This window comes from Battus philenor, unplaced genomic scaffold, assembly GCF_028537555.1.
Source record: "Battus philenor isolate CCGP_79_NKW_IND1 unplaced genomic scaffold, ilBatPhil1.0.hap1 SCAF_14, whole genome shotgun sequence".
Classification (NCBI taxonomy): Eukaryota; Metazoa; Arthropoda; class Insecta; order Lepidoptera; family Papilionidae; genus Battus; species Battus philenor.
In genome coordinates this window covers 14,220,592-14,242,623 of record NW_027181676.1, presented here as the reverse complement: position 1 = coordinate 14,242,623, position 22,032 = coordinate 14,220,592, and the positions used below count along the sequence as shown (strand labels likewise).

Below are 22,032 nucleotides of genomic sequence, written 5' to 3'. Positions count from 1 at the left end.
AAGGGTGAGGATCATGTCCCTTAAAGAAAAATTTTTTTTTGATTCCTTTAATATTTGAAAGAAAAAAACAAAATTGAGCTTCGGATTTTTCACTATTTTTTGAGCAAAAAATAAAAAACTACCAAAATGTGAAAAATATATAAATAAAGAATTTAGACTCCAAAAATATGTCAATATAACATATTTCAGAGTGATAACTTTATATCGGGTAGAGTATACATTTTATTTTAAATTTAAATGCATTCAACAAGAGGTATTCGCATTCTAGAACATTCTTCAGGTTCTACTGGTCACCTGGCATAGCGTCCAAAAGAGTCCTAGCCAGCTGCAGAAGGAAGGGAAGCGCCAGGTTGAGCCGTGTGCGGTCCAGGCGTACGTCCCAGGTGGCGGCGCGTGCGGTGCACCGCACACTGGCATCTAGCAGTGGGGGGCGAAGCACCGATATTCCAGCTGAAGCGCGAGACCCACCGCCTTGCGACTGGAATATACTGCAATGAGGAAAATATAGCATATTACAATACACCAATACCTCGCTTTGCGTCGTTTCGTTATACGTTTTTTTCGAAGTTACGTCTCTGCTTAATTAGTACTAATTTTCACAGTGCGTCGTTAGATTTTCGAAGTTACGTTGTTTTGGGTTCGAGACTTTATTTTTTTTTTCTAAAAGATGGCAACACTTTGGTTTCTAATCGCGTCATGCCATCAAAACTCGGGGATTATCTTTCTAACTAAAAATCAAGGCAATTTTAATACAGTTTTAATTTCACTTTGTTTTGCTAATTTTAGTGTTCAGTTTAAATTACGTAGTGTGTTGTAATGTAGTGTGTTGTGCTTTTTTTTTAAAAGAGAATAACAAATTTATATACATTTTTACGTGTTTTTTCTGATTACAAAAAAGGTAAATATTTTTCCAATTTATTTATTGGCAGAGTTATATTATTTTCGTTTTTCAAATGTTTACTTTGTTCAATTTTCTTTTAATAAAGTAGTATTTTCTTGACCCTGGAACCTATTTTCGATCTTTACATGTTTTGCTATAAAAAATCTTAATTCACTTTGCGTCGTTTCAATTTGCGTCGTGTTTTTTTTGGAACGTAACCATACATATTTCTCTTGTCCAAAATATTTTTATTCGCCATTTATGCGCATTTTACATCGTAAATTATTTTATGATTTTAAGTTTTATACCACCGGCTTAGAATGCTGATCTGATGAGAAGAAACCGAGCCAGAAAATCGTCAATTTCTCAGAGAATTTGATAATCAAATGGTAATCTTCTGTGGATATCAGAGAAGAATAAAGTTCAAATATAAATTTCAACGTAATTATTTCAGCTGTACGACGTCCACTGCTCTGACGTCAGTCTTCCCCATGGAATTCCAATAAGACTAATTGGAAGCGGTCTGGAATGCAGCTTCCAGCGCACCTAACAAAGTCGTTGTGCCCTTGTGAGAAACTCAAAATTATAAATCGACATTTATATCTAGTTAATGACCTCTTTCAAAAACATTTCTCTAAGGTTTTAATGCTCAATAACTAGTAATATATTCACCTATAGACATAGGTATACTGTTAGTATAAAAATTAAAAATAATAATCTTAACAATAAGTAAGAAAAGGACCAATATTTAGCCACTTCCGCTGCTCCGATCAGCGGGCTGGCGGGCGGTCCACTTTGTTGCACGACTACCACTGCATGTGCGGAAGTGGGTAAATAATGGTCCTTTTCTTACTTAGGATGGACTTCCCCAAGGTAACGCCTGATTCCATTAAATATAGTAGCTGTACTATCGTCATATATATTAGAAGGACCGGAAAGTAATGTCACTATCTTACGTTAATTTCACACGACTACATTATTAATAAGTTTTTATTTCTGATCAACAATATATGCACCTACGTTATCAATAACCTTTTGCTATCTAGTATACAACTCATTGCCGGAACGGTAACAAATCAACCGATTTTTCTTTAAAATATGTCGACAGAAACTACATTACTTTCCGGTACCCCTAATATCATGATATATTTATTTACAATATATACATATATATATATATATATATGTAAGTTGATTTTATGTGATTATTTTCTCTCTAAATTTGATTATACTTTTTAATTAAAGTTTTCATCTTTAATGTCCTAAGTTTAACTGGTAGAGAATGCCTTTGACATTAAGTTCACCGTTATACATAAAATAAAATCTATAAATATATTACATGTATAATAAATACAAAAATTTACCGTCTAATGACGACACTGGGATCAGGGCGTATATCCTCGATGAGCAAGCTCTGCAGGCTGGCTTTCACCTCGGTGCTACTGTCGGAGTAACAATCCAAACACAGCATCACTTCGCCAGCCGTCAGCTTCGCCAGCCCGTGGTTCAGGTCGCGTACAGGCGAACTCAGTATTTCATCCATGTCAGAGAACAACTTAAGTTCTATACCATCGAGTGTAAATCTGAAATAAATAATCTTGTAAATTTAGACCTTACATTGGTTATCGCTTGTGCGAATAATGGTCGTTGGAGCCGAAAGGGTTTCTAGCGGTAACGAGACGGTAGATGTGGCGAGGGTGAACCTCCCACTAGGTGGAGATAGTTAAGTAACAAAAGGACAAATATTTAGCCACTTCCGCACATGCAGTGGTAGTCGTGCAACAAAGTACACCGCCTGCCAGCCCGCTGATAAATGCGTATGCGGCAAACAAAGCGAATTACACAACTACCACCGTTAAATCACTCAACACGTGTTTCACCCTCCACAGGGCATCTTCAGGAGATATGTTACACCGATTAGTGTCTCTGTGTTTGGAAGGCGGGCGGTGCACTTTGTTGCACGAGTGCATGTGCGGAAGTGGCTAAATATTGGTCCTTTTCTTACTTAGGATGGACTTCCGCAAAATAACTCCTGATTCCATTAAATATTGGAGATAGTCAAGGTCACGGGGAAGGAGGGAACTGTACCTTGCATTAAGAATCTATCGACATAATGTTGGAGTTGATTTCTTAGTGGAACTTGTCGTATGGCAATAGAACCAACGTTCTTCGAGTTAATTTGCAGTCTTTGACCTTATCGTCATCTTTGTTATTTCAACAACAGAACGTCAACCGCTGGACGCAAGCTTCCCACATGTATTTCCCATAGTTCCGGTATAAAGCTGCCTGTATCCAGGGTCCTCACCGCTGGACGCAAGCTTCCTACGTGTATTTCCCAAAGTTCCGGTATAAAGCTGCCTGTATCCAGGGTCCTCGCCCCAACTCGCCCGCTATAGGTCATAGGGCGTTGCAGTGAACGTCTATCAATTTACGCGACGACGATGATTGTTTCCATTGTGATGAATTCGATAGATTATTGGAGCGGTGATCACAGACCGTCAATCGCAGCGCAGTACTTCCACTCACAAGATAAACAGATGATATTTTTATGATAGTCGAAAGACGATACAGGCTACTTCCAACCGAACATATTAAAAATCTCTAAGTTAGGTCTAAGTCAAGCTGTGACATCTTACGGCTGAAATGACGATGAACGTGGTGATTGGACTAAAGCTGCAAACGTGAAAACATGACAGGAAAACTGGTTGGAGAAAAAGCGATCACCAAACATACATCCCAGTTTTTTGTCGACTTGTCTCGAATGAGGACGCGCGTGAAATCTAAATGGCTCTATTCTCTGTGATGCCATGAAAAATTATATCAATTTAATACTAATTTCTCATTATCATTCTTCATATACAAGAGTGATAACTGTATGGCGGACAGTCCCACTACGTCAGACTGTCCTGTCCGCGGCGGCAGCATGCGCGCCCTAGCGCATTGACGTAAGCCAGCGGCCAGGATCCCCGGTCGCTAGGCGCGCGCGTTCACCGCACTCTGGGTTCGGCCGCATATCAGCGCACGCGCAAGCACGCCGTGATAAACTCTCCTCCGATGCGCCTACCCTCCGACACGCCTACCTTTGTATAGTGGTTTTTTTTTTATGGCCCTCGCTATTGGGGGCCTCTCGTACCCCTTTCTTTGGTGGGACAGGGACTTTACGAGCAATTTATTTTTTCACATAGTTATTTATTATTTCCATTCTCTCCTTTCGTTCTTCACATATTCTTTTAATCTATTCTTTCATGCCACATTTCTGCTATCTTTCCCTTTTACTCTGTGACCTTTCATTCCTCCCTCATTACATGTTACATTTTATCTTTATTTCTTTTCGTTTACATTTTTATCACATTTTGAGTTACATTTTATCACATTTTTTCTTATTGTCTATTTAAAATTTTTCTTATATTCCTTAATTTTTATTTTTTTGTATCACTTTTTAATTTTTTTCTTTGCAGTATGAGAGGAATTCTTCCCTAGTATCCTTTCCGCCTATCAGGGAGGCTTTGTATAGTGGTTGTATGAACAATAAATTAGGATTTTCTCAATAGCATCCGTTTATCTCATTTCACTACCACAATTGCAATTAATTAAAACTGGAACGTGATATGAACAAGTTACTATCAATTAAGCTTACCTGACAGTTACTTCTTTTCTCACAGGCTCGCTTTGGGCAAAGAATGCTTGTAGCTTCTTCACAGCGACATCTGAAGGAGCCGTCTCCACGGGAGATCCTGGTACCACATTACCTGGTGTGTAAATTTTGAGTAAGATCCTTCCAGAGTAATAGCATACATAGTACTGTCATGGTTTTGATTTTCGCAAAAAATTCCCCTGACTATAACTAAAACTTGAATCGACTTTCTGTTCTGCCTATTTAAAAGCATATATACCATAGGGAAATTTCTATTTGATACAGAGCGAAATGTTACATTTATCAAAAATAACTTCAATAATAGAAATAATTAATCAAATAAAAAAGTAAACAAATTTATTAAATATTTTCCTACACAACTTTTTTAAATTTTTTTTTATAATTCTCTCTCTTTCTTTACGAATTTATACGATACATCTATGCTGACAAAAGTTTCAGTGAAGGTGTGTCGAATTAACACCCTAAATTTCACATCATTGATATGTAAATCTCTTTCTTTATATTTGCAAATATATTAAAACTTACTTTTTCTCCCTCTGTTTCTTTATTTTATCCGAGGCAAGTGCAATCCAAATCAGTTTGATGTTTTTATTTATTATTGTATTATATTTATAATATGTATTAAACCTTTTTTATTATAAGTATATATGTTATATACGTATGTATGTATGTCTACGTATGTTTATGTATATTTATGTTCATTTGTTTGTGAATATGTATTTTTTTTGTACACGTGATCTACCCTTTATAAGTACTATTATCTTTTCCTTACTATGGTTGTCTGTAAGAGATTGCCTTGTGTGATAAGACCGCCCATTGTACTTTTCTGTATATTATTGTATCTGTATATTATGTATCTTATCGTGTACAATTTATTGTACACGATAAGATACATAATATATTCTTTAGAATATTAAATAAATAAATTAAAAATTAAAACCGATTTATAGTCTGTCCGGAACAAACTTACTGATGTAATGCGCTTCGCTCAAATTGCCGCTCCAGACAGCCAGCACTGTAGCCAGGTCGTTCTGTCCCAGGTTCATCATCACTGTATCCATCACCACGTCTGCCTCGCAGAGCAGGAGCTCGCGGTATGCACTGGCTACTTGCTGGTAGCTGACCGTCCTCTTCAGGTCGCAGCGCACCGATATCGGCTCCAGGATTGGTTCCTAGACAATCCTTTTTATTATCATTTTTATTCCAACTAGAAGAAATTACACCGAAGACACTGAATATTGTGTTCATCACCGTCATTTCAACTGCAAGACCTCCTTTTCTGGACTCACACAAACGTCTGGCTTACTTCATCTGGTCAGTGTGAACGTGCCTCTAATTTATTAAGGCGAGTAGCTAATTCGAGAGAAAAAAATATGTCAGTATGTTCCTAAACAGAATACATTATAATCTTCTAGTGAAATATTATTTGCTGAGTGGCCATAGTTAGAAACAATAGAAAATCATAATTATCTTCATCATTTAAAACACATTAAGTGACTGATAGCTGTTGAGGTCAAAAGATTCTCGGTCACCACGTTCCGACCTACCATTAGGTGGACATAATCAAGATGGCGGGAGGTCGTTTCAGGGCACGATCTGTGCCTTGCAATGTAGACTATCTTCTGACATGATATTAATTATGATTTCTAATTGGAACTAACGACCTTCAACCTGTAATTAGCAGTCACAGACCTCATCATTATCATCATTATTTCAGCCATACATCTACAGCTGGACATAGATCTCCTCCTTAAATTTCCAATAGAACCAGTTGAAACCAATCTGCATTTAGTATTTTCCGAAAACCTCAACAATATCATTTGTCTATCTTGTAAATGGACGTCCTACTCTGCGCTTGCCGGTTCATGGTCTCCACTCCGAAATCTTAAGGCCCTGGATGCCATCAGTTCTATTTGCAAAGTGGCCTGACCACTGCAACTTGAAATTGCCAATTCACTGGGCTATATATGTTACTTTCGTCTACAAATCTCCTCAAACCTAAGTAGATCTCATAGAGAAACTACAATCATAACCCTGGACTTCCCATATCTCTATGAACGGCTGTGATTTTCCCAATAAAGTTCAGAGTGAGAGACCACATATAAAAACCGCAAGTCATCATTGGTAACACATTGAATACTATATCATATTCCTCTAGATGTAAAGTTAATTATATGAAATACCCAAAAATAAAATGTAAATAACTGGAGAAGATAAGTAAGAGTAGATAATTAGCTATGTAAAAATCTGGTCAGGCCCCCAGTAGGAGGACGGATGACATAGTTAAGATCACGGGAAGTCGCCGGATGCAGGCACCACAAGACCAGCTAACGTGGCAATGGTTGGGAAAGCCTTGCATACCGTCCATCAGCTGAAAAATATAGGGTTGGCCAAAAATTTTTGCAAATAGCAACACTTGATTTCTTCAAAACCGTGAGAGTAAGGGGCCAACGGCGAGACGGAGCACATCTCGACGATGTAATTTTGAAAAACAAAATTTTTATAAATGATAATTACGGTAAATAAATCATAAACAAAATAGCATTTTACTTTTATTTCTACACATGTTTCAAAAGTGCAAAAATTTATGGCCCACCCTATAGAAGAAAGAATCTAGTAATAAAATTAATAAAGCAGGAATAAATGTAGAAGTTCTCATCGGTGGCATAGATAAGAATAAACATGAAAATAGTAAAACGGGCATTAATTGTAAAATAAAAGCTAACATTTAGCGGCAGAGGATTTTTTTATGAAGCCTCCGCTATTGGGATCTCTCCTTCTACCCCTATTTTGTTGGGAGCAGGGTTTTTTATTTCTTAACAATTTTTTCACATGAATTTTTTATTTTCGTCCTAGTCTTCCATAGTTCACAATATCTTTTTTTCTTCCTTCTATCATTCCATTATTCCATCTTCCTTTCTCAATCATTCCATTCCTTTCATCCATCCTCAAACACTTCAGCTGTATTTTCTATTGCAGTATCACAGCTTTATTTAGTTTATTTATTTTTCTCATGTACATCAATTTGCGGCTGAGGATTTCAAGTGGGTTTAACACGTTCACTGCGGGCCCAATTTTGAAGAACTTTCAGCTGGTGCGGCTGAGGTCGAATCAGCCTCAAGCTGAACTTCCTAGTAGTGCGGCTGAGGCCTTTTCTGCCTCATGTTCATCAATTTTTTTTTACAATATTGAGTCAATGCTTCGCAGAGATAAAGAAAGCTATATTTGTCTTTGTCATACCTCATACGGTTGAGTGTAAACAGCCGCCGCACTAGAGAGAAAACACGAGTTTTACGCGCCGCACCAGTGCAAAGTCTACCATGAGGCTGAATCGACCTCAAGCCGCAGTGAACGCGTTAAAAGAAATTAATATTAATTCGAATACCTGAACTTCGAGCGTGCCAGCTAAAGTCATAACTGCTCTTGACAATGTAATATTTTCCAGTTTAATCAGTACGTTGTCGATGATCGGATTCACTACGGGACTGGTGGCCTCTTGGCTGACGTTTAGCGGTTTGAAGAAGTTTTCTATCAGCAAATCACCTAGAGAACAGAGGAATAAAGTGATCAGTTTACCACTGAGTTTGGGGTGATTGACGATTTTTTTAATTTAGTCATGGAGCGTGGTCAAATGATATCAATGAGTTACGATATTGTTAACAACTTCTCTGTCTATTTTAAGAAAACTTACCCATGTTCAGAACCAGTAGATCAGGCGAAGATGGCTTCTGAGGAAGAAGCAAGACCGGTGCATGAAGCTGGAAAACATAAAATTACTCATAAATAATACACTATTCATAACATCGTAGTATATTTGAGGAAAGAAGATATTTAATTGTATTTTGTCTATATTTATTGTGTCACTAAAATATAAGTTCGAAAACCTGAACTTCATGAACGCATTAATATTTATTTTAATTGTGAATGCAGCCGTTTAACTCTATACATAGATGTTAATAAAATGTAGAGAAGAATAGAGCATGAAGAAACAATTAGAAGTGCTATTTATGATAAAGACAAGGAAGCTATAAAATTAAGGCGAAATGAAAATAAACTCTATATATGATCTACTGCTACTTATCAACAGGAAAATTTAAGGAAAGTGCTGTGGTTTGAAAAGAAAACCAGTTCGTTTTTCAGATCCGCGGTTTCAAAAATCAAATTTGCCCTAACGATCGCCGACCTTCGTACTAAGATGGTATAAACAGGTCTCCTAAACCTTATAATGGTATATCTGTACCTCTATTGCGAGACTGAGTCTGGATGCGCAGGCGCGTAGGCGCTCCGCCCTTCGCCGTGCCTCGCGCTCCGCCCCCGCAGCGGCCTCCGCCGCTGCTGACCCTGCCACGAGGGGCTCCGCGAATTGCTGCCAAGGAAACATTTGCAATACATGTTATTTACTCTCCAATGGGCCGACAGGTTCCCGTAGACCTGGAGTGGGTACTCCCCCTACTAGGTAAAACGACGGCATAATCCAGGAAGTAGAATGCGGACTGTGCAAGACCGGTTACCATGGTGGGCTTTTGGGAAAGTCCTATGCAGTAGCTTGCAGTAGGCGCCTGTCGGCAGACGTGATGATACAGGATTGTACACAGATGAGATTCACAGATTTAATGAAGACAAGAGAAAGGTATATCAAAATTTAAATTCGAAAATCAACACGGAAAAACCAAAGAAATTATATCAGGAATACGGAGTTATATAATACAGATGTGGTGTGGTGCAGTTTGTGCTCCAGAGGTCTTTAAGTTTAAGGTGATAACAAACGTCTTTGAATCTGGGCTGTGTGAACACCAGTGCAAATACCCCCGTGATCATGATGGAATTACCAAGAGCACACGGTCAAGAAGAATGTTTCTTACCTGAAGTTGATGAAGCAGGGAGCAGAGTACCACGACGTGCAGCCGGCCAAGATATACCCGAAGCTCGGCGTGAGCGTGCGCTCGAAGCCTGGTCGCTGCTCTCACGTACTTCACCTCCAGAACCTTGTCCTCATCAGGCCATACCAGCTGATCGCCAAAAACAGAATGGTACTTGAATTTATTGTATTTTATGACATTTCATCTTTTATATCACTCACAATGTACTACTTGTTTATTTATCTATTTACATTATATCGTTTACTTTTAAATCTAATTTAAAATAGGGAGAACCATGGAAGAATAGAATTGCTGAAGACCACAAACCAAATGCAGCTTAAGTTCCTTCTGGTTGGATCGACGGCGTAATTAAGGTTGTGGATGCAACTGGATATGGGCGCTGCCAGATCAGACATCTAGTCAAATTTTTGCGGATGCCTGTTCCTTTTATTTGACGTCTATTGGCCGTCATGTTGATGATTAGGAATTATATTATTAGTCCAATAAAGATAATGTGAAAGAGAAAGAAAAATATCAGAATATCTCAATTCAAAAGAAATTATAATTATATCGAGCACAAATGTAATGCCTTATTTACGCTAAAAGTAAAACTAAGATGACGAAACTCGTTGTGATCTGGGAAGAGCCCACAACAAACTTAGCCGGGTTTTTTTGTGTTCACAACTATAATTAATATTATAGCAATTCATTCCCAAGGTGTGTTTTATCTTAAAATAAAAATCTTCAAATTGCTTATATAACTTAAATGCTTTCTCATCTTTATAACCTATATAGTCGTTGCAGTGTTTTTAATGTTTGTTTTTAACTTTTTTTAAATTTTTCTATATACGTAGTAACGACAATTGAAATACATATCTTTTTAAGAAGAAGAAAAATTAATTGTAGAAAATAATTAACAATATATTTGTATTTAATAATCATCTGAAAAACCTACAATATTCGTTTTTATTACTATATATTATAAAGCGTTTATTATTTAGACAAATATCATCTCGAAGCTTTGTACTCAGTTGACCGAAGACCCCGTAGGTTAATTAACAACGAAAAGCTCTCAAATAGCAGACTACACACCCTTGAGCATCGTCGTCAAGTTGCCAGCTTATCGGTTTTTTATAGGATACACTTTGGAGAGTGCTCGAAGGCTCTTTTCGAACTGATTGATCCATCACCATTCCTTTATCGGACTACTAGGCGCAGGAAAAAGTTTCATCCATACATTGTTGACATACCCAAAAGTCGAACTAAACGTTTTGACAGCTCGTTTTTGGTGAGAGTCGCCAAGATTTGGAACGATCTGCCTGGGTCTATTTTTCCTGATGAGAGATCTGGAGTCTTTAAGAGTAGAGTGAACAGGTTTATTTTGTATGGGCGTGTACCACCACCGTCTTCATCTACACTTTCCATCAGGTGAGATGGAAGACAAACGCCTATTCCTTTATATAATGTTAAAAAAACGTTCATGCTTCATATTGCTTGCCAGTACGACCACAAGACTTTTTTTAAAATAGTTCTTGCGCGTTCGAATTCAATTTCGAATGAGGATTTGAATTCGAAAGCCACCATTAATGTTACCGTCCTTTTTGTATTAAGAAGCAAATATAGGAGTTGTAGTAAAACATCTGCTAAACGCGTGTAATTAATAAAATAAAAATAAATACATTTAAAAAACTTTTAAGTTAAATGGTTTTTTGATACCCATATTGTGGTGGTTGTGGAAAAATATGTACCTAGACCGCCATATTGGAACGGCGTCCATCTTGAATTTTAAATTTTGACATAATCATCGTGTTTTACTAGTGTAGTACGTTCATTTGATACCCATATTGAGGGGGTTAAGGAAAAATATGTACCTAGACCGCCATAATGGAACGGCGGCCATCTTAGATTTATAATGTTATTGATTTTATTATATTGTATTGTCATCTAAATTAAATGTGTGTACCAAATTTCGGATCAATCTGACAACGGGAAGGTGCTTAAATTTCAATTTCTAATTTTGATCCAAATAAACAAATTCCGTACGGGTCGAACTAAATAAAACCGTTTAATAATAAGTAAAATCAGTTCTGTTTTTAAAATACTTGCCTTAGGGTACAATGTATTCTCAGATAGATCATCTAGATGTAACGATCCTAGGTAAAGTTTGAATATCATGCGGTCATTGGCTCTGAACACGCAATCACTCTCTAGTGTGGTGAGTCGAATCTCCACCAGAGAGCTGTCCAAATGGCATAGGCGTACGTTGATTGAAGTTGCCCTGGGAAAGCAGACCATATTATCAATGAAACAAATATTTATATCACTCAAATTTGTAACATCATTTGTTTTTTTTTTCTACCATTTACCGTTTTTATGTATGTCAGAATTGTTTGTACATAATAAAAAGATGGCACAGAATCTGCATCTAAAAACAAAACGTAATGAACTAATTTGTTAAATTAATTGAAATTTAAAAATAAATTAGACTTCTAACATGAGGCCAAAAAATAAAAATAGAATTCTTTAAAAGCAACCTGACGGAATAGCTGAACTTGGTGGCGCCAGGAGGAACAGGAGGATCCGCTTCGGGTCTCATGAGGCAATCCCATAACGTCTCCGTCTTCGGCAGCACCGTCTTCTTCAGGTTCAAGGCGATTCTGCTCTGTATTCTGTAAATATTTCATGTAAAATAAATTCGATCAATAATTTTACTCACACCTATATACCACATTTATTTTAAAAAAGTAAATAAATCCTACATAGGTGTGTGAATATATGACGAATATAACGAAATTCCACGAGATATATTAAACCTTTCCGTTTCTTAGTTTAAAATTCACGAGTTTTTAGTTGACTGAAATGTGTGGGACTTATTTTGTTGCTGCATTTACATTATTGACATTATAATGTACTTATAAAAAATTGATAAATTTCATTTAAAAAAGCAACTGTTGAATTTCTGGCTTTTCTCAACAGATCAGCGTCTAAACCCGGTGGTACATTATAACTTGTAAGGTTGAATATAATTGTGGCGTTCATAAGAACGCATCCATACTTATGATTTAAGAACGCACCTATTTTTCCACTCTCTCTTTAGACTCTGTGCATTTCGCTCTCTTTGACGCGCTGCACTATTGGATAAACGCTTTGCTTTCGACCGCTATAGCAAGAAGAGTATTGTAACTCAGATTGAGATTGTTATGCTGTGATATCTAATATAAAAAATTCTCGAGTCACGGTGTTCGAACTTGAACTCCTCCTAAACGGCTTGACCGACTTTTACCAAATTTTATACGCGTATTCAGTAGATCTGAGAATCGGCTACTATCTATTTTTCATACCCCTAAGTGATAAGGGTGGTCCACCCCTAAATTATTTTTTTTATTTTTTAGACAATTTTTTTGGTTTTTATTTTATTATGATACAGCATACAAAAATACATACAACCTTAAATTTTCACCCCTCTACGATCAACCCTTATCTTACATTTGTTAATTAAAACCCAATTTTTTTTTTGCAAAACAACGTTCGCGGGAACAGCTAGTTGTATTATATAATTAAACCATCCGGCAAGTGTTTTACTTACATCGGATTACCTACTACGAGACAAGGTGCCTGTACCTGTTGGTACCACAGCTCATAATTAGTCGAGGGTACGTGGTATATAACTCACTTGTCATTCAGGTAGTCGAGGTACTTGAAGAGTGTACGCAGAGCTGTAGCATGGAGGAGTATAGATACGTGACCCATGTCAGCGACCAGAGCCTGCTCCACACTGTGGAAGTGAGATCGGAACTCGGGGCAGTTGGCGCGCACCTGCGGATATATTTATTGGAAAACTTAGGATTATTCTTGTGTTGTATGATGGTGACTGCGACCATATGTCCACTGTAAAACACCATTTATTCATTACTTTATAGGTGGTTATCTAGAACAATTTCCAACCTACGTGAGAAATAATCTGTGATAATTAATGTAAAAAACTGTGATCTAAGAATGTAGATGAAGGAAAAGGATCTGCAAGCGAATAATGACAGATCATGTGAAGCGTAAAAGGAATGAATAGAAGATAATGTGAAGGACGAAAGAGAATGCAGAATAAAAATTGAACCTAACACAAGGCGAGAGGACGAGAGACCCCAAAAGCAAGGGTCATAAATATATTTAAAGAAACCTATGGGAGAAGAATAATAATAATCGAAATATTAAACAAGAGTGATAAAGTTACTGTTAGGCACTAATCGGTATAACATAACTCATGAAGATGCCCCGTGGAGGGGTGAAACGCGTGTTGAGTGATTTAACGGTGGCAGTTGTGTAATTCGCATTGTTTGCCGCATACGCATTTATCAGCGGGCTGCCGGGCGGTTCACTTTGTTGCACAACTACCACTGCATGTGCGGAAGTGGCTAAATATTGGACCTTTTCTTACTTAAGAGTGATAAAATTATAAATATATAAATTAAATATGTGTAAGAAAATAAATAAGAACCAAGAATAAACCTAACCCAACAGCCGTCAGTTGCACGAGTGATGTGCCACGCCTACTTCCACTTGGTTCTTCTACGGATCCTTCTTTGAAGCTTACCAGTGTAATCTTAAAAATTAAAAAGGTTTATATTTCAATAAGATGAATTTAACTCGCCTTTCTGTAGAGCAAGTTGAAAAGATCTCCAGAACAGGTGAGGAGCTCCAGGTACTGGCCAGTGTTGCTGTGATGCTGCTTGTCGGTGAGCAAGGCCTGGTCCACGGACAACTGGACTGCAGGTCCGTACTCCATGACGGCAACATCCAGGCACACCTTGGTGACGCTTAGCATGATGTATGGTCGATCCACCTGGTCGCTGGAGCGGCTCAGGTTTATAACTATTACACCTGGTGAAGTAACATATATATTTTTTATATTAAATCGAAAATTAAGTTCGTGTCGAGTTCACTTTCGAATTGCCCCCTTAACAATCAAATTGCTTCCCTGTGGGACGTGGGCCCCCTATTGAGTAACACTGGTCTAAACACATTAAAATGACGTAAATATAACATCTTGGAGAGTAATAAAATGTTGGTCCGAGTGTTCCAAGTAAGTTTTGTCAAGCTAATCCAACTTGATCACCATTGAAATCAATAAGAGAGAATTTTATCATAACTTAAAGCATTTTAAGTTTAAGTTAAGCAAGTTAATTATAGGATCTTTAACAATCATCACTTGTGAACGACAAAAGTATTGTGTTTGTACCGCCAGCAATACGGAGCGGGAACGCTACACGTATAAAAGTTTATGCCTTAATTCTAAAACACTATCGTAAGTCCAAAGCTCTTCAGGTCAGACGTTGCTTCTTCTGTATCAAGCATAAGTCTAGACATGTGGGAAATACTACTGCAACCTTAGGGATGGCTCGGCTAAATATCAGCTCGAATCTCTTGATTCAATAGAACTTTGTACTTTTCGACTTACAGATGGAAGTTGGTTGGTAGAAACTTCCCAGAACTTGAACATCATCAGAGAGTAGCGGGTAAGTTAATTTTTACCATGATTCATTTTGAGGAATGCACTGCGGAACTTCACGATCTTATTCTACCATGTTCGCTATAGGACTAGTAGGAAGTCGACCTACTACCACTATGAGACTGTAGAGTTCCCTTGGAGATGTCCAAGCGTTTCTGAACAGCCCGAGTATGGAACGATCTGCCAGCTTCCTTATTTCTCAAGAATTATAAACCTGGGTTACTCAACATCATAGTGAATAGGTACCTTTTCAACATGCGAGTTGGAGGCTAAAGAAAACTCTATTTCTTCCACTTGACAAAACAATCTTCTGTAAAGTAACAAGGTGAGTTCGTGGCTTGTATATCTTCGTTAGACTTACCAATGACGAATCGCATCAGCGTGCCGATGGTGTTGCTGGGGGAGACATTGTCATCGAAGCCTGGCAGGTCCACGGATCGAGCGTATTCCTCAACGTCGTCGTCACTCAACTCACTAATCGCAGGCTCCAGGGGTGGCGCCGCCGACACCTTCGCATGGTCATGTTTTGTCTCCGCAGCCCTAGGCAATCAAGTATACTTGGTATCAGCCAGTTTTGATTTAAGAAGAATCGTAATTTAAAAATCGAAACCCGTAATCACAAAATCAAATTTAATAGGAGAAACAAAGAACCTAATTATTTAATGGAATCAGGCGTTATTTTGCGGAAGTCCATCCTAAGTAAGAAAAGAACCAATATTTAGCCACTTCCGCACATGCAGTGGTTGTCGTGCAACAAAGTGCACTGCCCGCCAGCCCGCTGATAAATGCGCATGCGGCAAACAATGCGGATTACACAACTACCATTGTTAAATCACTCAACATGTGTTTTACCCCTCCAGTTATGTTACACCGAGTAGTGCCAAACACACAGAGAACCTAATTTCTTTCATAACTTCTATTATGTTCCACCTACAAGGCTTATTTATTCAACAAATCAAAGGTATTTTTTTTCTGCATCGATGTATTTAATTTCTGTTTATATATACTAGAAATTATCTGAGTTATTACGGAAAATAGATTTTACTGGAATTACATTTAAACGTTTTTTGAAAGTAATGTCAATTACGATAATTATTCGAGCGATGTTATATATTGACCGTCATCGGTAATTTCTGTCGACTCCTTCACTGCAACTGTTTTTACAGTTTTTTCGAGTCACATTGGCTTAGTTTGTGATCGATTCTTTAAAAAAGATTATAATATTAATACGTTACTGTAAATATATTAATAAAAAAGTACAAAAGTAGCCAAGTTATACTCCTTACTGCATACCCATTGCTGCAAACTTATCGAACCTTTTTGGTACTTGTTCTTACGATTCTACTTGTGATAATTTCGTTCCCGAATCATATCGTGATAGTTGTTTACCGTTTTAGTTTCATTAAACTATTTTCATAAATGATTTACTGCTTTTTTCGTAGAAAACATTAACGGTGTAATAAACAGGTATAAAAAGATCCTTTTTAAAATCACAAGGTATAAAACTCAGGGGCAGCTTTAGCTCGTGTAGCGCCCGTGTGCAATGAAACCCTGGCGCCTCCTAGGCTTGACACCCCCCCCCCCCTCTCTCGTTTTTTCATATTCCAACAAACTATTTCATAAGTAGGTATAGCTTACAGTGTGTTATTAGTTACGATCTTTCTTCTTATGACGGCAGAAAAACACTCGTTGTTTTTATGCCTGTAGCACATCCCTGTTGCGAAACTAAGCGAGGAACCGCGATAGTTCATGTTTCGTATTGTGTTTTAAGTTTTACGAGTACGAACAGCGAAATGTATCGAATTTCTGTTCCGTCGTCTCAGGCGCCCGTGTGTATTGCACATCCTGCACTATAGGTTAAGCCGCCCCTGATAATACTACCTATAGATACCGAATTTGACAGAAACGGAAGAATCTTGCATTAGCATAATACGAGATTATTCAGTGGTGGCGATGAAAAGGCTTTTGTTTGTTTGTCTTTTGATTGGACTTTCTTCCTTTTACCGCCCAAGCGGCAAAATTGATATATTCGAAAATGCAACTTTTTAGAAGACGAAAAATTTAATATTTATTATATCTCAAGAATTGATTTATTTAAAATTATAACCTTTATATAGTTTGAAAGTTAATTTTATACCGAGTAATCTTTGAATACATATATGTATATGTGTATATATATATATATATATATATATATATATTTGAAAGAACTCTTTACGTATCATTCTTCTCTGTTATTTATCTTATCTATTTATAGAAAAAAAAAGATATCTTTGACTATCTCCGCTATTTTTATCCATAAAATTATGAAAATAAATTGACAACGTGTATTGGACCTTGCAGATTTCAAATATTTAAAAACCGGTAAAAATGATAACAGCAATTGTAAAGTGATAAAATAACATAAAAGATTATGTACCTGTTTCTACTCAAGTAAGCAGCAACGATCTTCTGCCTCAGTTTCACCAGATCATTATACCCAGGGTCTGCAGACACACGGTCCAGTTCCAAAGCCTCCGCGACCTCCGGATCCTCTAACTCTTCGACGTAATCACCGGAGTCTATAAAGGAAACTGGTACCGTGTTCGGTACGGGTACGGGAAGGTTGTCACAGAAATCTAGCAGATGTCCGATGATGCGATCTGACAGGTTTAATTTTAGACTCGACAAAGATATATTTAATTTGTATCTGAAACAAAAACACAGTTATTTTAAATAATCATCGCCTCATATCAGCCCATGAACGCCCACTGGCACTGGCATCTCCGAAAGATGCCAGACAGGTTGGCGATCGCAGCGTGGTATTATGGTACGCAGAAGAAGTTGCTGCCCATCTTCTGGAAACATATTTGAGCAGTGGCAATCCTATATAATTAATGCACAAATTGTGAATTATATAACATGTGTGTCCTAGAATTCGAATCTATGACCTATGATTGCAAATCTTAGTTCTCTACCGTTGCTCACTCTGAAATATGTCACATCAATATTTTTTATCGGAATGCGAGAGGATAATATTTCTGTCAGTATAAATCTGCAGACATAGTAAACAATAAATTACTTTTTCTTACAATTGTATTACCATTACATTATTTAATATAACTGAAGTCAAATAAGAGTTTTCGGATAAGGTGTATCATAAATTTAATGATAGTGAATAAAAAAATTATCTCGTATATATTATCTTGATAGTAAATATAAAAATCATCCCGTATATATTACCTTGATAGTAAATATAAAAATCATCCCGTATATATTACTTTGATAGTAAATGTAAAAATCACCCCGTATATATTACCTTGATAGTAAATGTAAAAATCATCCCGTTTATATTACCTTGATAGTAAATATAAAAATCATCCCGTATATATTACCTTGATAGTAAATGTAAAAATCATTCCCTATATATTACCTTGATAGTAAATGTAAAAATCATCCCGTATATATTATCTTGATAGTAAATATAAAAATCATCCCGTATATATTACTTTGATAGTAAATGTAAAAATCATCCCGTATATATTACCTTGATAGTAAATATAAAAATCATCCCGTATATATTACCTTGATAGTAAATGTAAAAATCATTCCCTATATATTACCTTGATAGTAAATGTAAAAATCATCCCGTATATATTATCTTGATAGTAAATATAAAAATCATCCCGTATATATTACTTTGATAGTAAATGTAAAAATCATCCCGTATATATTACCTTGATAGTAAATATAAAAATCATCCCATATATATTACTTTGATAGTAAATGTAAAAATCACCCCGTATATATTACCTTGATAGTAAATGTAAAAGTCATTCCGTATATATTACCTTGATAGTAAATGTAAAAATCATCCCGTTTATATTACCTCGGTAGCAATTTGTAATCCTTCTTGATACTACTTGAGAAGACTAGCTGAGCTTTAACTTTTGGTATGAGATGCAGTTCGGAGTCCGCGTATTTTCTAGACTCTCGCCATGGTTCGTTCCACTCGGAAAAGAGTACCTGAAATGATCATCATTAAAGTCTAACGTGGTGGGCAGTGAACATTGGTAAGTTCGGAAGATGAGGTAAGGCTGCTTTCAGACCCTTCCATTGAAATTCTATAGATGAGGCCTGTGAACCAGAGGACTGATCTTCCTATGGCTGAGATAGCGGTGATGATGATAGATTATAAAGATATTTTTCTTCCTAATCGTAAGGACTTGTGATCACGGAGGCTTTTAGACAGGTTTTTCATTCTATGAATTTCCACGCATAGGGCATATTCCAGGAGTGCTTTCAATTGATCCTCGCAAAACCAGACTACATACATATCTTGAATCATTCAAATTACCAAGAATAACAAATGTTTTAATAGCATTATTTTTATTTCGCATAATGTATCTAAATAATATAAAAAGAAGGAAAATGGCCGATGCACATTGCTTCAGCGCTCTCGGAGAATACAGTATTCTTCTGCATTACTTTTGTCTGCATTCTTAGGCATTACATTTCCAAGACGTCAATGCGCTTTCTATCTCTATCTTCTATAGTCTACCTTTCTATTTTAAAAGTCTGTCTCTTAGAGATTCTTTGCCTGGATCCTGAATTCATACCAAATATTACTGCTAACTTACCCAATCACAATTCCTTATTTACAACCAATCACACGTGTCGTTTGTGTGAGAGCGACAGAAGATATGTGTGACGGTGATAGGTATATATAAATACGAACGCTCCTAGTTTTGCTTGGTTTCTGTTGAAGTTGATGCTGTTAGCCACGGGGGTTTTTACAGTTTTACCGGAACTGAGTCCACGGAGCGGAAGGGTCCGTGAACTTAAAAATGAAACAGCTGGACAGATGCGTTCCAGTTGTATGATGACCATCGAACGTAGCAAACTGCTCTACCTGAGTAGAGCTGTGTAGTGTTGATGTTCTGTTTATCCAACCTCGATTCGTCCACGCTGTTACCGGCTAGGGAGCAGGCCGACTCCTAAGAACGGGTGTTGTGGTAGAGTTAGTAGTGTTTTTCGAATGACGCGATGTCCTGTTTGGAGTGTCGCATGTGCAGTGGTTGCTGGTGCCGTGTGGTTACCGCTTGTGTTGTGAGTTTCTGCAGCAGATGAGTTCCTAGTTTTTTTCGCGTAATAAATTATGCAGCGAGTTGTTGTCGCTATACTATGTCATAAAAGAACACTATGTCTTACACATAAGAAGAATTAAACTTGTAGCCATTTTTCCTGCCGAATCAACCTAAAAAGAGAAGAAAGAGGAGTAAAAGAGAATGTGAGGATTGTCCTCACTTACTTGGTACGAGCATTCTGCGTGTAGTCGGTCGTATAGTTTCTCCTCCAGCTCCATGCAGGTTGCATCCTCGAGGACCAGGTTAGGCGGCTGAAGGTCCGACTTCACCACGATGCGGCTCACGTCCAATACCATCACATGTCCTGATCTGTAGAAACAATAATTCATAGTAACCAACATATATAGTCAGTGTTTTTTAATGGAGATTCAGGTCTGTAACAATAAAGAAATAACGAAGTCAATGTGGTACCAATACAATCAATGGAAACATTTTTATAATAATCATGATAAATAAAAAATAGGAAACTTCCATAGTGTTCACAAGGCACTGTGAAAAACTGACTGTACCAAAGTTTCGTCTGCAAAAATAAACGGAAAAAGGTTTTTTAATAAAATTCCACAAAACATTGGACTATCTATCATTCACAAAATTCAAAACGCACTATAAAAATATATTGACGGTAAAACCTTATTATTCAATAAACGAATATTTAAATGACACGAATCCTTGGCAGGGACTTCACCTGATTGTTTTAATTACACTATATCTGGTAAAGTGTATACGTATAAATATGTGTTGAACTATATTGAAAGATGTGTTGTTGTGGAGTTTCTTCCTGCTTTTTCTCCACAATTATAAAACAAACAGAGTAAAATAAAAATAAAATAAATTAAAAGAATAAAAAGATAACAAGTTGTCGATCAATGAGAATTCTGTTAAAATTTCCAGTGTCTAATAAATGAATTTTATATTTATTTTTTATCTTAACATGAATACTCAAAAATTTGTGAATTAGATTTTCGAAAAAGGCTTACCATTTTGTCAAAACTTGAACGAAGTTTACATAAAACAATCTATATCTATATGGATTGTGTACATTTTAATATCGATATAATTTCATTAGATATTACTTTGCGTTTTAGTTGACTGTCAAAAGTTGCTCTTTCTAATTTTAAAAACATTGAATGATATTTAAATATGAAAAGATAAATAAAGTTACTTATGAACGCATCCATGCTCCGGGATAACGATGCAAGGGCCTTTCAAGTCCACGTTGACCTGGAACACCTTCCGGCGACTGACAGCGTATGCCAGCACCGAACGCCCGACTCCGCTAGCGCGCTCCGCCACCTGGGACAGCTCCTCCGCCAGGTCTTCCGACGTCATTGAGTGAGTTTGGAAGAAGTTTATTAACTCCGTGAACGCATGCTGTGGAGAAAAAAAAGTGATTATTAAGGATAGCCAGCATACGTTACCAGTACAGAAATTTCTTTATGGCCCCGTTTTTAAAGCCTCTTTTTCAACCTCTATCATTTGGGTGGACAGGATCTCTATTTACATAATTTTAATTGATTTCCATACTCATCTTCGGTCCTTCTAAATGTTTTTCATTTCTTTCCATGCATTGTTTTACTTTCTTCGCCTTCTCTCTATAGTTCAACAATTTACATTTTAACTTGGGCAGAGCCGCATTGGAAACCTCACAATCACACAAAGAGTCATGGAAACGACTGGTGCTTGTGATTTCTCTACGAGATTGAACCAAGGATACGGAGGTCTGTGGAGAAACCAAAGTACACATAGACCAACAGAATGGCATTTTGATGTAGCAGTAGAAAGCTTAATCAGTGACTGCTGAAGCTAAGATTTTGGAGGGGAGACCACAGACGTCCACATAGAAGTAAGAAAAGGACCAATATTTAGCCACTTCCGCACATGTAGTCGTAGTCGTGCAATAAAGTGCACCGCCCGCTAGCCCGCTGATAAATGCGTATGCGGCAAACAATGCGAATCACACAATCACTAAACAATAATCGGTGTAACATAACTCTCGGTGCACTACCACT

The 22,032-nt window shown here is 37.1% G+C and overlaps 1 protein-coding gene across 1 annotated transcript in view; it reads right to left on the bottom strand.

Moving 5' to 3' along the window:
• Positions 1 to 22,032, bottom strand: part of LOC137933712 (intermembrane lipid transfer protein VPS13A-like) — a 79,680-nt gene that overhangs the window by 45,305 nt on the left and 12,343 nt on the right. Inside the window, exons 9-25 of the mRNA XM_068777736.1 lie at positions 21,186 to 21,394; positions 20,188 to 20,332; positions 18,766 to 18,902; positions 17,317 to 17,586; positions 15,259 to 15,437; positions 14,040 to 14,269; positions 13,068 to 13,210; positions 11,929 to 12,063; positions 11,501 to 11,672; positions 9,398 to 9,544; positions 8,776 to 8,901; positions 8,227 to 8,293; positions 7,921 to 8,078; positions 5,506 to 5,707; positions 4,518 to 4,629; positions 2,245 to 2,463; positions 295 to 488 (exon numbers count right to left, since the gene is read on the bottom strand). Of these exons, the coding sequence (XP_068633837.1) occupies positions 295 to 488; positions 2,245 to 2,463; positions 4,518 to 4,629; positions 5,506 to 5,707; positions 7,921 to 8,078; positions 8,227 to 8,293; positions 8,776 to 8,901; positions 9,398 to 9,544; positions 11,501 to 11,672; positions 11,929 to 12,063; positions 13,068 to 13,210; positions 14,040 to 14,269; positions 15,259 to 15,437; positions 17,317 to 17,586; positions 18,766 to 18,902; positions 20,188 to 20,332; positions 21,186 to 21,394 (2,845 nt within the window). The remainder of the gene's footprint in view (positions 1 to 294; positions 489 to 2,244; positions 2,464 to 4,517; positions 4,630 to 5,505; positions 5,708 to 7,920; positions 8,079 to 8,226; positions 8,294 to 8,775; positions 8,902 to 9,397; positions 9,545 to 11,500; positions 11,673 to 11,928; positions 12,064 to 13,067; positions 13,211 to 14,039; positions 14,270 to 15,258; positions 15,438 to 17,316; positions 17,587 to 18,765; positions 18,903 to 20,187; positions 20,333 to 21,185; positions 21,395 to 22,032) is intronic.